Source organism: Pelodiscus sinensis, chromosome 1, assembly GCF_052426305.1.
Source record: "Pelodiscus sinensis isolate ZL-2025 chromosome 1, ASM5242630v1, whole genome shotgun sequence".
Taxonomy (NCBI): domain Eukaryota; kingdom Metazoa; phylum Chordata; order Testudines; family Trionychidae; genus Pelodiscus; species Pelodiscus sinensis.
In genome coordinates this window covers 94,539,601-94,555,439 of record NC_143052.1, presented here as the reverse complement: position 1 = coordinate 94,555,439, position 15,839 = coordinate 94,539,601, and the positions used below count along the sequence as shown (strand labels likewise).

Here is a 15,839-nt window from a genome sequence, read left to right as displayed (position 1 = left end):
TTTTGTGCGGAAAGCCACGTCTAGATTGGCCACGGACGCTTTTCCGCAAAAAGTGCTTCTGCGGAAAAGCATCCTGCCAATCTAGACGCGATTTTTCCGAAAATGCTTTTAACAGAAAAGTTTTCCGTTAAAAGCATTTCTGGAAAATCATGCCAGTCTAGACGTAGCCAAAAGGCAATATGCTGGCAGGGCTGGGGGACGACTGAGAAGGGAAGGACACATGGCCAGGAGTTCCAATGCCCACCTTTGCGGCTTTTAGAATGGCCCATAGGAACCACGTGCAAGCTGGCTGGGACAGCGCCCTGCCACAGGAGAATCAGGGGGCACATTGCCTCCCCGGTCAGTCTCGGTGCCAGGCTCAGCACCGATGCAGCGATGAATTCCCCACAAAGGGGCTTTCCCAGCTCCCCCTTCCAGCTGCCAGGGCATCTCCAGCTCCAGTCTCAGGTTCTGTAGGGCTCTGTGACACAAAGCAGCTCGGAAGCCATCTAAACTGGCTCATGACCACTCCTTGCCCCATCAAAGGGAACTGTTTCACGCAGAAAAGGGGACTGGTACGGCCTCCCTACACTTCCGTGATCCTCAGCTGTTGGACCTGTGCCTTGGGCCCATGGACAGTCGAGCATAACTTAGAGCAGCCCCAAGGTTTACAGCCATTCTCACCCTCCTCTTTTTCACATAGTTCAGCTGCAGCTGGGGATCTTGCCCTTGGCTTGGATATGCGGCTCACTGTGCCCTCTAGACCTGCTCAGAGCAAACTTTTTCCACACCATGCTTAGGCTGACAGGTGGCTGTGTACACTCCAGGTGCTAACGGTAGCTCCAGTGGCACTGAGTCAGTGTGAGCAATGGCAGGGAAGTTTTGCAAACTGCCACTAGAGAAGGCTGTAGCTCATGAAGGACTTGGAAATCTACCCTTCAGCCCTTCCCTGCATGAGCACGCAGACACACTCCCTGGCATAGCCCGTCGCCTGAGGCCAGGTAGAACAATTTTTCTAAATGACTCTTTACACTGGGATCATACAAGACTTTTACGGCTGGTAATTGGTGCCCATAGCTGCTAATGGCATTCCACTTTTTCCTTAGCCCGTGACTCATTCCTCTACAGCAGGCAGCAGTACCTCCCTGGGGCAGGGAAGTCAGGCACCCCACAGAGACGAGTGAGTAGGACTGGCGCCAAGGAACATTGCTGGATTAATGTTTACCTAGGATCCCTCTTTTCCCCACCACCCTCATCTGGAAACCACAGGAGCTGGGTTTATGGAACTATGGAATGGACTAGTGTGACCTCTGAAACATGCCAGTAGTAAATGGAGTGACTGCAGGAATCCTGGCAAAAAGAGACAGTGTTGTCTAGTGGTTAGGGCAGGGGAGGGGTGTGAGGGAGAGCACAAGGAGGGGCAGGAGTTCCAGTGTTTTATTCTGAGCTCTGACAGCCTCACTTTGCGATGTTATAGAAGTCATCCTACTCTCCCTTGCCTCAGTTTCCCTGGCTTTCAAATGGGGATGACACATCTACAGGGCCCTTTCAGATTCACATCTGTTGCCATAAGGTCTGATGACACTGATGGCCAAGATGACAGTTTACAATGGGGGGGGGACAAATCTAGTCCACCAGATCTACTCCACCAGTTTAGCCCCTGGTGGGCCCCCACCACTGTATTTACCTGCACAACTGCAGGTACCAGTGATTGAGGCTCCTGTTGGCCACAGATCATGGTTCCCAACCAATGGGAGCTATGGAAAAGGTGTCCCAAGCCACACCACTTCCTGCCACTCTCATTGGCTGGGAACGGACAATGGGAGCTGCAGTCACTGATACCTGCAGCCGTGCAGGTAAATATAGTGGTGGGGGCCCGCCAGGGGCTAACCCTGACAAACCACTGCTGTGTTACTGCCCACCCCTGGTTTACATTACATAAGAACATAAGAACGGCCGTACTGGGTCAGACCAAAGGTCCCTCCAGCCCAGTATCCTGTCTGCCGACAGTGGCCAGCACCAGGTGCCCCAGAAAGAGTGGACCGAAGACAATGATCAAGCGATTTGTCTCCTACCATCTCTCTCCAGCCTCTGACAAACAGAGGCCAAGGACACCACTTTATCCCCTGGCTAATAGCCTTTTATGGACCTAACCTCCATGAAATTATCTAGCTTCTCTTTAAACTCTATTATAGTCCCAGCCTTCACAGCCTCCTCTGGCAAGGAGTTCCACAGGTTGACTACACGCTGTGAAGAACTTTCTTTTGTTAGTTTTAAACCTGCTACCTATTAATTTCATTTCTGCACTAAGCAAGACCATCTCTGGGAGTCTAGCATCTCCCAAGCTCATGTAGGACATTCCCTGATGCGTGTATGTGTAGAACCCTTGGAACAGCAACAGCACATGCTTTCGGTGATGGGGCACAGCCGTGGCCCTCAGAGGTGCACTCTTCTAGTTATCCAGACTGGGGATTATTGCAGTGCACAGAGCTCCTTGCTTTCAGACTGCTCAGGAGCCTGACCCCCTCCACTCCACTCCCTTTGTCCCTTCATGTCTCTCTTCCCCAGCCTGCCTTAGACTCTCCCTCTGGCTCTGTTCTTCCTTTCCCTCCATCTCCTGAGAGGAGGGGGCAGCCGGGGGCTGGCAGCGCCAGAGCAGTGGAGTGAGAAAAGCCTCTGGTCTAAGGGTCAGGCAATCCCCAGCCTTCCAGAAGCCCTGCTGGCTCCCCCTCTCCTACTGGTCCCTGGAGAAGGACTCAGATGGCAGAGGCTCCTGGCGGTAACTGTAGCTACAGGGACAAAGGCTCTGGAAAAGCCTGGAAAATGCTTCAGTGTTCCCCTGACTTTCCCAGGGAGGCACCAGCTGCCCAAGTCTGCTGGAGAGAGAGCTGGGAAAGCCATGCAGGGGGGAGATCAGGTTAGGGGAGGAGAGAAATCCCCCAGCTCCCCAGTCCTGCTGGTAACGCAAGCAGGAGCCCTTCCTCCGTTCCCATTGTCAGTAGTATTTAATTCTCTTTTATGTGCAGGTTTCCAATAAAAGGGTCCATTAATAATTTATAGGCCATAAAGATTACAATTACCACCCAATGAGGATGTCTGACAACCCCCGCGTAGTGTCGCTCTGCCTGCGGCGGGCATGTGTAGCACCTCCGCTTTCATCAGGACATCAGCTGAGGTAGACAGGATGCCAGAGAGAGCCATGATGGGGAAGGGGAGAAGGACACTAGGGTGGGGTGGAGTGGGTGAAGGGAAAAATTGGGAAAGATGGAGAATCTCTCTCTCTCTCACATACACACACACACACCCCACACACCCCTTTCACAGAATGCCCTCTTTTCCCCTCATGGCCAGTTCTCAGACTGGGCCTAGAGAGAGTCTGGGTCTTGGAAGAGCAGCGTCTGCAAGCTGTGAGGGGGATTCTTAGTGGGAAGAGGAAGGAAATCCCTCCACTAAACCTGGACATGAGGGGAAATCCAAGTCTGTGTAGTACCCACAGCCTGGCCAGTCTCCAAGCAGCATGAAATAGGCCCACTAAACTCCCTGACACATGAAGGGCCATCTTGTCCCTCCAGACAACTGTTGATGGGAAAGACATCCCAGTGCAGCCGATCAGGGAGAAGTGATGCTGTTTCTGGAAGATAAAGGAGAGAAGCCAAGTGTTCTCCAGGCATTGCCCTCAGGAAAGGAAGCCAGTGCCCGACTCTGGCATATGGCGCCTCCCAACATGAAGGCACAGCCCCAGCTCAAAGGGGTCAGGGATCACAGGTCACCATCCTCAAGCCACACAATCCGGTTCTGCTCCTGGAAGATGCGGAGCCGCACCACTTTCACCAGTTCCTCCGCGTGGCACCAGGACTGGGCATCCACGCAGGCCCATGAGTAGGGCAAAGCATGGAGAGCCTGCTCAGCGCTCCGGCAAAGCTTTACCACATCAGAGTCGCGCTGGCCTGGCTTCCGCAGCAAGCTCCTGACAGAGAAATGGAAACACGGCCCTAAAGGTTACCCACCCAGTGTACCCCAGACAGCGCTCCTGCCCCCTTCCCTCCAGCACACCCACCCCACCCAGGTGTGGCCAATTATCAGTTTGGGGGCCCCCACAAGAGTGTCAGAACACTGGCTCTGCCCCCTGTTCCTCCTCTGCTCGTCCCGCCTCTGCCCACTCTCTCCCCTCTCACAAGGCACCCCGCCTGCCATTCACACCTCTGCACCCCCTGCAGGTACCCGCATCTGCCATTCACACCTCTGCACCCCCTGCAGGTACCCGCATCTGCCACTCACACCTCTGCACCCACTGCAGGTACCCGCATCTGCCACTCACACCTCTGCACCCTCTCCACTGAGGCATCCCTGCCCGCCATTTGAGGAGCAAACAGCAGGCAAGGGAAGCTTGGGGAGAGCGGGCGGAGATGGGTGTGGTGGACACAGCGTATCAGGGGTTGGGGCTGATTGGCCAAGCGGGAGCAGGACCTCAGGTAGAGTGGGGGTGGAGCGTGGGCAGGGCCTCGAGGGGAGGAGGCCCAGCAGGGCCAGGCCCTGGGGCAGAACCAGTGTGGGCACTGGTGGGCCCACACACACACTTGGGGAGCTTTTGGTACTTGCTCCCAGCCTCCCTAAATGCAGGAGTGATACACCAGCCACACCCTGCCACCAGGGGGCTCCATTCCTGCTCCTCCCCTTTCTGCAAGCCCCACCCTCTGGCCTGGCCAGAAGCTGAACCATTGTAGGGAGCCCTGGATCTTCCACCTGCCCCAGTGAGTGCTGGGGGCCCTACCCTCTGCTCCTCCTCTCCTCTGGGGCCCTGCCGCCCTGCTCCGCCTCTTCCACCTGAGGCCCCACCCCTGGCCAGGCTGGAAGCTGAAGCCCAGTGAGCATATTGCCACCCACCCCCAGCCGACTGAGTCACTTGCCCAAGCCCTTCCCAGCCTCCCCTTACACAGAGCTGGCCCCTCAGCCCCTCTCCCCATGTGGAGCTGGCCCAAGCCCTGCTGCTCACCTTCCCCTGAGCTCCCTTTTGGCAAAACTGGGCATCTGTCCCATTGCAGCTAGCCTGTGGACAGGACGCCTAAAGGATGCCTATGGATGGGACAGTTCCCACTACTGATGTTAGCCGCGGGGTGGCCTGGGGGATTACCTGGGAGGCCTGGGGCCAGCAGCAGGGGCTGGGCCCCCAACTCTCACCATGGCAGTGGAAGCTGTGGGAAGCGGAGCAACCCAGCCACCTGGTCTGCTCACTGCCATCTCCCAGCCGGGTCACTCCGCTGCACTGCTGCACCCCAGCCCTAGCCCGCTCCGCTCTGCTCCCCCGTGATGGCGGGATGGAGCTGGCTGCTGTGTCGCTCCACTTCCCACAGCTCCTGCCATCGTGATGACTGCTTGGGGGCCCAACCCTTGCTGCCAGCCTGTACCACCCCAGCTCACATGTCTCAGGGGAGGGGGCTTGGGAGAAGGGACACAGGGGGGTGGGGCCTGGGGCAGGTTGCCCTGCACGTCCCTAGGGACAGCCCTTGCCCAGTTTTGCCAAAAAGTCAGGATGTTGGCACAGAGCTTAAAAAGGGGGCTGTCCTGGTCAAAATGGGGTGTATGCTTACCTGAGCCACTCAGGCAGCCCAGACTGCTGGGGGGAACCCCAGGCCCTGCACCTGCCCTGGGCGGGAAGCCCAAAAGCAGCCCCTGGCATGTGTCCCTGCCCTCCAGAGCATGCTGTCTGGGGCAGGTGGAGGCACCAAGGCTCTGCCCAGTAGCTCAGCTGCTGACCAAGCCAGAGGGTGGGGCTTGCAGTAAGGGAAGGAGCAGGGACGGAGACCCCTGGTGGAGGGGGGGGAATATACTTTGTACCTAGAGCCCCAATAAATCTTAATCTACCTCTGGCTCCTGCTCCCTTCCCTATAGAGCCTCTTCCCCTCCTGCCTGCCCCCTCCCTTTGTCCTCTCTTTGAGCATGAGCCAGTCACTCTTTTTTCCAGGCTATGACCTCTGCTCGAGTCCTTTGAAGGGCTTTTCATACCTGAGTCCCCTGACGTTCTTCTCGGTGACCTCCACGTGGATAATGATGGGGTATATTTCACTTTTAATTAGATCCCTCACTCTCTGGAAGCCCAGCTCCAGCAGGCAGTGTTTATTCTGCAAGGAAATTGCATAGATTTACTGATGTAAATGGAAAAGAAATAACCCAAAGTCCCTAACAGTTCCATTAAATCAAACCCCATGCTGGGCGATATCATTGCTTTTCCACTAGTAATTCCATTACACGTGGATTTACAGCTAGCCCCAAGAGGGAATCAGAGAATTAAAGAGCAGGGTCATCTGATACGTAACAGGCTGTGTGTCCAGCCTTGCCTGAGGGTGTTTCTAGCCCCTCCCTCTTCTTACGCATGTGCCGCATGCATCTCTGGGCCTTCTAGGGATTTTCTCACCGAGCCCATGCCCTCTTCATTCCATCCCCTCTTGCTGGGATGGAGCAAACCCCACTGATTAATTAGTGCTTAGCATAATTAGCATTAATACCTGCCCCTCCCTCTTTGAGTGGGGCTTGATAGTGATTCTATAAAAAGCCAAAAGCCGACACTTCCCGGCGGCCTCAGTGTCTGATGGAGGAAGCTAGTGGCTGGAGAACTCTTTTGAGGGGTCCCAATGCTCTCTTCATTGACTCCTTTCCTTCATCCTGCTGTACTCCCCATTCAGTGCTCTCTTCCCATCCTCCCTCTCTCCCTTTCAATAATCCCATCCCCTTCATAGCACCCATGGGACCTCCCGCTCCTGCCCCATGCCCGCTTGCACCCAGCAGGCAGTGACCAGAAGCCACTGCCCTCCGCTCCGCACCTTGCCGATACACTCCCGGATGGTGTGGATCTCTCTGCTCTCCCTCTGGTCCTGGAGGGAGCCTGGAGCTACACCATTCCCCTGGGGAGGAGCAGCTGGGTCAGCATTAGCAAGCATCTCTGCGGAAGGAAGCAGAGCGGGTTGGCTGTGACAGATAATGGCAATTTTCTGCAATATCTGAGACACACGCCTTATTGAATTAAGTTAAACCACACTGAATTAGGTTTCAGTGTCCTAGGAGTTCATTGTATTACAAATGCAGCTGTTTACCTGTTAGTGTGGGGTTCTATTGTATGTCTCTAGGACACATGACTGATATAAGCCCTGGAGAGTGTTATAAGCATCACAAGATAATTTGAAACAATGTGCCAGAAAAACCAAGTGGGATCTCTGTACTTGGGAGGAAGGGAGGGCAACTTCTCACCTCCGGACCCTGCCTTTTGTAGCTGCGCCCTGAGGAGAAAGCCACGGTTACATGAGGACCAAGGACCAAACTATGTATGAGTGACTCGCATTAGGAGCGGAAGGTGGGGAGCATGTCTGAACTAACAGCAGTTATGGATCTGTGATCACAGGGGGAAAACCCTTGGTGGGATCTTACGGACTGATCACCGGCCAGAGCCCTTGTTGGAGTGGAGTGGTTTCTGGGAAGCTTATTAGCATGCACGTAGGTGCCTTCCTTCTTGTTAAATGTTTTCTATGGAATGCTCTTACCTTAAGAATAAGTGTGCTTGTTTAGGAAGCGTGGTGTGGTAATTTAACTGTGGGTTATCACGCTGTGTTTAGCCTCCGAGGAAGGAAGCAAAGCTGACTTGCTGAGACTCACTGCCCTGCTGGGGGATATCAAAGGGAGGGAGCTGTGCAGCCTGGAAAAACCCTGGTCAGGATGGAGAGAGCAGCAGGTCCCATCCCAAGAAAGGAGACAGCTGAGGAGCCTGAAGCCTGCGAGTGGGTCCCCATGTTGGACTACCATAGGGAATACAGGTGCAGTTGCCTGAATCATGGCATTGGCTATGCGGCAAAAAAATGCCCATAAAACTTGCCTTCTCCCTGAGCAGAGCAGGCTAGCCAGAGGGGGTTCTTGTATCCACACCAAATTGAGGCCTACAGCCCTTCTAAGTGATTTTCATAAGTGGCCCAATTGGCACCCAACAATGTGGTGTGAGAGTGGGACCCTAAGGGTGCAGGACAGGGCATCCACAGGACAGCACACAAGCTGTGCAGGTCACACGGCTCGTGAGTGCAGCTAGACACACAACGGGTTCTTTCAAAGCATTCCTGGGCGATGGAAAATGGAGATTTTCAACCAAAAATGTTTTTGTTGTTGTTGTTGGGTTGTTTTTTAAAATTTTTGAGCGTGCACAACCCACATTTTCTGAAGGGAAACACCCACGCAAAGGGGGTAGTGGTGGGGGGTTAGTTTGCATAGAAATTTAATGTAGTAACAGAAATCACTTCCCAACCAGCTGTGCTAATCAGTAAAACACCAATGAGAGAGAGAGGTGTCCTTCCGGGAATGAGGGAGAGCATGGTGTCACAGCTGGTTCTCATGGCCGCCTGGAGGCAAGCAAGGAAGAGACTGAGCTAGCGGAGTCGCAGTACTTCAGGCTAAAGCCAAGGGGCTCCCATCAAAGAGGGAAATTTGGAGGAACCTACTAGAGCGACCACCATCCAAGCAAAGGTGCTCCAGCCAGACCAAGCAACTGACTGTGTCCCCCGTGGCATGGAAGAGCTCGGCCATAGGGAAGCACTGCAGCCAAGATGACAATGAGAGGCATCAGAGATTTCAGAAAGGCACAAACGAAATGGGACGCTAGCTGGTTAGGAGTGGCTGAAAGACAAACTAGCAGCAGCTGGTGGGTGGGAAGAGCCAGACAGCATTGCATTGGCTGCTGAGAGAGATAATGAGACATCTTTCCCCATCCCTGAAGGACCTGCAAGTGCTCTTCTCAGATCTCCTGGGTTCTTAGACAGCTACCGCACTTGTCTGGAGAGAGCCTCCCATGGGCACGGATATCATCAACTCTAGAGATAGGAACGACTGATCTTCAACATTATCATGGCCCTCACCCTGCTAAGCAGCTGTGAATTAGCAGGAGGAAAAAGGTAGCCCGCCCCCAAGAAAGGCCCTGTGATTAGCACAGAGACTGGGACTCAGCACTGCTGGGTTCTGTTCCAGACTCCACCACACACAACCTGTGGGGCTCTGGTGAGTCACCTGATTGCTTCTGTTCATCAGCTGTGCACACGTGAAAGTCCAGGCGTGAGGTGGGCAGGTCCAGCATGTTCCTGATGAGCCTGGATGCTATGCAGTCAGGTGAGAGCACCACCGGGCGAGGGGCCTGCACCGCCAGGGGGCGCACGAGGCTGTAGGGCTTTGGGCTCCTCTCTGGGTCTGGGTGACAGGTAAGTGAGTGAACGAGAGCTAAGAGCAGTCAGCTGCACAGAGATTGTTACTTTCTCCCCACGTCATAGGCACTGCTGCCACCTGCACCCCTCCCCGCAGTAGCGAGAGCCACCCTACCCTCTACTTCTCCCCCCGCCAGCCCCACCCTTCACCCCAACCCCGCCGCACCCACTGCCAGCCCCAGCCCCATGCGCCTATTACCACAACCCCTCTGCTTCCCCCATACTCCTCCAAATCTCCGCCTGGTAGGCCATAGAACCTAACTATTACTCCTCTTCCAAGCTGCCCAGCCCCACTTTTTCATCGCCATGTGGGGCACCCCTCTCCCTTGGGGAGTGATGCACAAACCTACTGCCCCCTGCAGCCCTAGGAGCCCTACCAGGAGCCTGCTGGCCAGGCTATCCTCCCTCGACCGTGAGAAGGGGTGTTAAGTGAGGATGGAGTCACGGAAGCGTCCCAATTCTGCCAGACAAACAGCCACAGGGAGGACTCCAGGGTGTGATTTTGTCCCCAAAGGACATGGAAGGGCTGTACCAAAGGAGTCCAGAGTAGCCACTCACCTGGGGAGAGGCCCAGCAGCAGCTGCTGTGGAGGATCCCCATGTGGTTTATATTTCACCATCTGGGTCCGTTTCTTCAGCTGAGGGGAATGGGGGAGAGAACAGGGACACAGAACATTCACCCCGCTGTGCAGACAGGCTCGCATTGGGAGGCACAGACAGGGCTCGCGTGGGGAGGCAGATGGCCCGAGAGAGGCAAGGGGCCCAGACTGCGGGAGGTTCAGGGGCTCCGTTTAGAGGAGTATGCTGAAGCTCAGAGCAGCATTTCAGGCCTCCCCTTCCTGCCACCTTTCTGTGCCTGTGCCCTGCCATGAGGCACCCCCTCGGTCCCTCCCTCCTTAGTGCCCTGCTTTCCCCCGGACCTGGCACACGCAACCCCACAGAGTACCCAGGCCTGGTCCTCTCAGGAGCGAGAGACCAAGACCCCAGCCCTTCCAGACCCAGCACTGCAGACCTGCTCTTCACACACAGCCCAGGGAGCTCCATGGGACAGTCGCCCTGATTGCCCCTCCCATCTCCCCCTAGCACTTAGGGGGCTCGGTCTCCAGCAAGGTGTTCCACTCTCCCCTTCATTCACCCCACAGCACGTTTCAGTGGAGGTGAGGCTCCCAGCATAGAGCATGCTTGGTCAAATGAGCACCTCATGCCATGCTGGGATTGACCCTAAGCCGCTACTGCTTGAGCCAACAGCTCCCGGCTCTGTCAGCCAAGCCTATAGCAGGCTCATCTGCCCCATATATCCCCATTTAGCAGTGGACAGGGCACAGAGTGTCACACTGAGCGGGTGCAGATGATAGGAGCTATGATCCCCCCGCACACACACACTTTCCACCACTTTCTCCTCAAGCTTACATTACTCCTGCAGCCCATCTGCCAGCCTGGCACTTGGCCTTTCTCCTGTACCTTCAAAAGCTGCTGAGCCCTGAGAGGAGAGAGATTGCCATCAGGTAGCTACAGAATTACCCCCCTGAGCCCCTATAGCTCTGCTGGCACATCCCCACCACCCAGTCCCTTTGGAGGTGCCCAGATGAGAAGCACCTTGAGAAGCTAGACAGTCTGTTTTCCTGAACAGCTGCAGGGAACTCAAAGGCAAATGGGGGGGGGGCAAATTCTCCTTCCCCACTGCTGAGACCCCAAAAAGACTGTAGCCCCTATGCGCGCATTACCGGCTGTAGTTAGGCACTGTTCCCTTGTCCAGGTCCCGCAGTGTCAAGGGATCGACACGAGCACAATACCACTCCAGCCGCCCCTTGTGCATGGTGTCAGTGACGTGCAGGATCTCCCGACACTTGATGCACAGGGCGTAGGGGTCAGACTGCTCCGGGAGGGTCAGATTGGCACGCACGTAGAGGGAGTCTCCAGTCACTTTCTTCCCTTCTTCCAAGGCCTCCTTGAGAGGCTGGTATCCTGGCCCAAGAGACACAGAATGAGATTCACTGCAGCCAGCTCCCTTCTCCAAGGGACCCGCGCGGGAGTGAGGTGGGCAGTCACCTCTGGAACCTCGGGGCATCTCGTACAGCTGCGCTCCCTAAGCTGGTGTGCACAGCCGCATGGGCCGTGGTGTGAAGAGAAAGCCTGGAACCAACAGAACGTGGAGATTCTCCTCTGAGACAGCGTGGAGGGGTCTTAGGGTAGGGAGGGGCAGAGCCCAGGACTCAGGTTGCTCTGGGCTGAATGGACAAGGAGGATGAATTCCTGGAAGGAGAGGGGAAGGGAACAGCCTGTACCCCAGGGACGTCCATCCTTGCGCCCAAGCCAAGCAGCAGCCACCAGGATTTACCTTGCATGTCGGGCAAGAAGATGAGACCAGCTGGGTCATCCCAGTGCAGCAGGCTCAGGTAAGCTACCTCCCGTGTGCAGTTTTTCAGAGACAGCACCTCCCTATTCGGCAAAGTGCCCCTCAGCTGCCAAGGAAAGAAGGGTAGGAGGGAGAAGTGGTGACTACAACAGGTCACACGGACCAACCCCTCCCACCACCCAAACCAAGATAGGCCTTCCTTCTCCACGTCCCAGCTCCCTCCGCTCAGCACCTCAAGAAGGATAAGGGACAAATGAGAGCTTGGAAGGGTCTGAAAGCTTCTGGGTGCAGGGCTTAACCCAGCCTCTAGCCATTGGGGGTAAGAGAAACTGTCCCTGAGAGCCGGCTACACTACCACTGAGTTTCTTGCTCCTTCCTCTACAGCCTCTGCTGCTGACCTAGGTGGTGCACACAATTCCCCAATGCTCTTCATTCAGCGGCACCCTTCTGACTGTCCAGCCTTATAACCCCATACAGCCCATGGCATTTGGGCACTGATGTTCACACAGCTGTAAAATTTAAGGCCAGAAGGGACCACTAGCTCATCCAGGCTGATCTTCTGTAAACTACCACCCAGCCTGTTCTCCAACTAAGCAGCATCAGGTGTGGTTAATACTCAGCTGGGAGATCACTCAGATATGGGGCACTCAAGAGGAGGCGCTCTAGTCAGTACCCCAGCATGGAGCCGGATTGCTGGAGGTGCTTGTTAAAGGGGGTGGTTTTTCCAAGAGCAAGGCTGTTCATTCCAGTGGCCGGGCAAAACTGAATCAGGTCTTTATTGTCAACATAAATACCCCCAGGCACTTTCACCGGAGCAGTTCTTCTCCACATAAATTCCTACAAAACATGGCAGGTGTCACTGAGGCAGAGTAGCTGCACGTCAATAATGGGAGAGTCAGCCAGCCTGTCAAGTGCCTTGAGACCACTGCCCCAACCTGAAGGAGCCCTACAGCCACTCATTCCAGATCTGTATTGATATGCTCACTACCACTGTATTATTCAGCCACTCATTTCTGTGTGCCTCTTAGACAAGGAGTGGCTCCTGGTGAACAAGGGAGACAAAGCTGGGACTCAAGCAGTGCAGAGAGGTATGTGGTGGCTGTAGCTAAAGCTGACTTGTGTTTAATAAATGTCTCCTGTTTAAGATGGACTGTGGTTCAATGTTGCATGACAGTCTCCAGACTCACCTCCAGGAGCCGGCACCCCTCTCTCAGTCCTGTACTCTCAGCCTTTGAACCTGGCTTCACCCACTGGACATAAATCCCTGTTTGGTTCCCTCCCAGGATGGAGATGTCTCTTCCAAGCCCCCTGTGCTGGGGCACTGAGTTGCTCAGGTGGACCACACTAGACAGATGCACTACCAAGGATCTGATGAGGGAGAAAACAACAACGGGAAATTCAAGCCTACTTCCTTTGCAAGGAGCCATGTCCTTCATCTGGTGTGTCATGGCACTTTATGTCAAGGTACCGAGACTCAGCAGTGAGGTATATGACTAAGGGTATGTCTACACTACCCCGCTAGTTCGAACTAGGAGGGTAATGTAGGCATACCGCACTTGCTAATGAAGCCCGGGATTTGAATTTCCCGGGCTTCATTAGCATAAGCGGGAGCCGCCATTTTTAAATCCCTGCTGCTTCGAACCCCGTGCAGCGCGGCTACATGAGGCTCGAACTAGGTAGTTCGGACTAGGTTCCTATTCCGAACTACCGGTACTCCTCGTGAAATGAGGTGTACCGGTAGTTCGGAATAGGCACCCTAGTCCGAACTACCTAGTTCGTGCCCCGTGTAGCCGCACTGCACGGGGTTCGAAGCAGCGGGGATTTAAAAATGGCGGCTCCCCGCTTATGCTAATGAAGCCTGGGAAATTCAAATCCCGGGCTTCATTAGCAAGTGCGGTATGCCTACATTACCCTCCTAGTTCGAACTAGGAGGGTAGTGTAGACATACCCTAAGAGATTTACTGACTGGGGCTGGACTGCAAGACTGTGCATGCAGTATGCCCTAGACTCCCCAAACCCTGTTGACCCATGCATCAGGCTTGGCACAGACCCAGAGATGGATTTTTTAGGGACAGAGCAGGGACTGGGGGAAGGGCTGGAGTGGGGGTGCTGTGGAGCAGGGGCAGGAAGAGGCAAGGTGAGGGTGGGGCATGGGATGGAGGGGGGTTGTCCCAGGCCCTGCACCCCCTAGGGACAGCCCTGGTCCCATGCACAATTTCCTCCTCTCATCCCATCAGAAAGGGGGCCTTCCAGATAGGGCCATGGTCCCATCTGGGAAAGCCTAGACTGGTAGCACAGGGAGACCACAGAGAGACAGTGGAATCCCCTTCACCTCATTGCTCAGGAGATAAAAGCCATCCCTGCCCCCAGCCCCAAGCCTAACCCAAGGAGGAGTCAGCGAAACCCTCACCTGATGAGCTCTTTTTGGTCAGAGAGGCTGTCCAGGCAGTTCTCTGACTTCACCCTGCTATGTGCGCTGTTGGAAAAGGAGAGACCAGCCGGCGAAAGAGTCGTGGTCACACTTCCTAGGAAAGAGTGAGGGAGAGAAGACCGCAAGTCACCACAAACAACTGCATAGACTAGAATCTTGCAGGGACCCCGCTCTGGGGCTGTGTGACCCACAGGGCACTTGAGTGAGACAGGCAGATGGCGGGGGACGGAGGGTTAGAACCAGCCCTGCACTCCTGGGCCAGGCCTCTGAGAAGAGGCAATTCCCACTGCCCACCCAGAGGGTGACTGCAATAGCCAGGGAGCCTAGTAACCACCCACTCACCCACCCGGTCGTGACAGTAGATTGTGCCACAAATCCAGCCAGCCCCAAGATATACAGTGGGACGTGCTCTTAAGAGTTACAGCCCGTCACCCAGGACTGATAACACCCCGAAGCTGAAGTGTTTATCTCTTCCCGTTCCTGCCCCTCTGACTCTGAATCAAATTCTCCGTCTATAAAACCCTCTATAAATTACAGATACCCGAGTGGAATATCCTAAAAGCTCTGCAGGAGACAGGCGGGCCCTTCCGAGACTGCTGCTGTGGCTGGTGGGAGAAGTGTGGGGCAATGGTGCCCCCCAGTGGGCACAGGGCCTTGCAGCCGATTTCAAAGATGGACCGCTCCCTGCCCCTTCTCTCCCTTGTCTCTCCCCTCACGTACTTCCCAGGAAAGTCCCTCTGGAAAAGCCAGGACTGCAGATACCTGTGATGTCCTCCACGCTTCCAAAGGACCCGCAGGACAGGCTGGAAGGGACAGGGAGACACAAAGGGCAATCACCAGGCCTCAGCATTTCTAGTATCGATTTGTGTCATGCTGTGCCCCTGCTATGCTAACATGGCTCCTCACAGCCAGGACCGGACTGGGGGGGGCGCAGGGCTCCACCCCCTCCCCACCCCGCGCCCTTCTCCTGCCCCCTCCTGCCCCCATTACACCCCATACCCAAAGCACCCTCTCCCCAGCAATGCGAGCCAGGGGATTCCCTGGGGGGGCTGGTGCAGGGCAGCAGCTGGAGCTGCCCCCACCCCCAGCCCCTCACCATGGAGGCAGGAACTGAAGCAACCCGACAGCCTGCTCAGCTCTGCCACCCATCTTTCAGCCTGCTGTGCTCCGCTTCGTCACAGAGGCAGGAAGCAAAGTGCCCTGGGACTGGGGCCAGGTCACCCTGCTTGCTGCTGCCGCGGTGAAGCAGAGCACAGCGGGCTGGGAGATGAATCAGTGAGGTGAGGTGAATAGGAGCAGGCTTCTGGGTCTCTCCGGCTCCCACAGTGAGTGCAGGAGGGCCTGACCCCTACTGCCACCCCATGCCAGGCTTCCCAGGTAATTCCCCAGGCCGCCCTAGGCCCCGCCCATTGGAGAGGCAGCCACCATAGGGCCCCACAAAGTGCAGGGCCTGGGGCAGCTGCCCCAAACCATCCTTATGGACAGGCTGGCTCTGCTCACAGCCGCTCTCCTGCAGCCTGTGTTCCCACCCCACAGCCAGCGTAGCCCGCCCCCTCCGCCTTCCGCCACACGTGGCCAGCAGAGTCAGCCCCATGGCCAATGTGGCCTGCCCCTCCGCTCTTGCACCATGGGGCCAGCGCGCCCCGCCCCTCCCACTGCACTGCACACAGCCGACACCCTTCGTGTCAGAGTCCCCCCTCCACGAGTGCTCTTACACCCTTGAATGCCGGTGCTCCTCCCCTCAGCAGCTGTGCTCCCTCCCACCCAGCCAGCACCCTGCACCCTGCAACATTTCTCAGCTTTTCGGCAGTTTCCCTGCTTTGCGAAGCTTGTGCCAGAGACTCCAG

At 55.8% G+C, this 15,839-nt stretch overlaps 1 protein-coding gene across 6 annotated transcripts in view; it reads right to left on the bottom strand.

Moving 5' to 3' along the window:
• Nucleotides 1-2,075: 2,075 nt before the first annotated feature.
• The window catches only part of CARD10 (caspase recruitment domain family member 10), a 33,830-nt gene continuing 20,066 nt past the window's right edge, over nt 2,076-15,839 (bottom strand). For 3 of the 6 annotated variants that reach the window (XM_075937459.2, XM_075937451.2, XM_075937462.2), the window contains 11 exons: nt 14,755-14,795; nt 13,972-14,086; nt 12,749-12,929; nt 11,544-11,667; nt 10,930-11,170; nt 10,616-10,685; nt 9,765-9,843; nt 9,016-9,192; nt 6,798-6,916; nt 5,983-6,098; nt 2,081-3,946 (listed from right to left, as the gene is read on the bottom strand). In XM_075937459.2, the coding sequence (XP_075793574.2) occupies nt 3,739-3,946; nt 5,983-6,098; nt 6,798-6,916; nt 9,016-9,192; nt 9,765-9,843; nt 10,616-10,685; nt 10,930-11,170; nt 11,544-11,667; nt 12,749-12,929; nt 13,972-14,086; nt 14,755-14,795 (1,471 nt within the window). In that variant the 3' untranslated portion in view covers nt 2,081-3,738. Of the gene's footprint in view, nt 3,947-5,982; nt 6,099-6,797; nt 6,917-9,015; nt 9,193-9,764; nt 9,844-10,615; nt 10,686-10,929; nt 11,171-11,543; nt 11,668-12,748; nt 12,930-13,971; nt 14,087-14,754; nt 14,796-15,839 lie in introns of all 6 variants that reach the window. The other 3 variants (XM_075937411.2, XM_075937437.2, XM_075937443.2) reach the window with 3 other exon arrangements.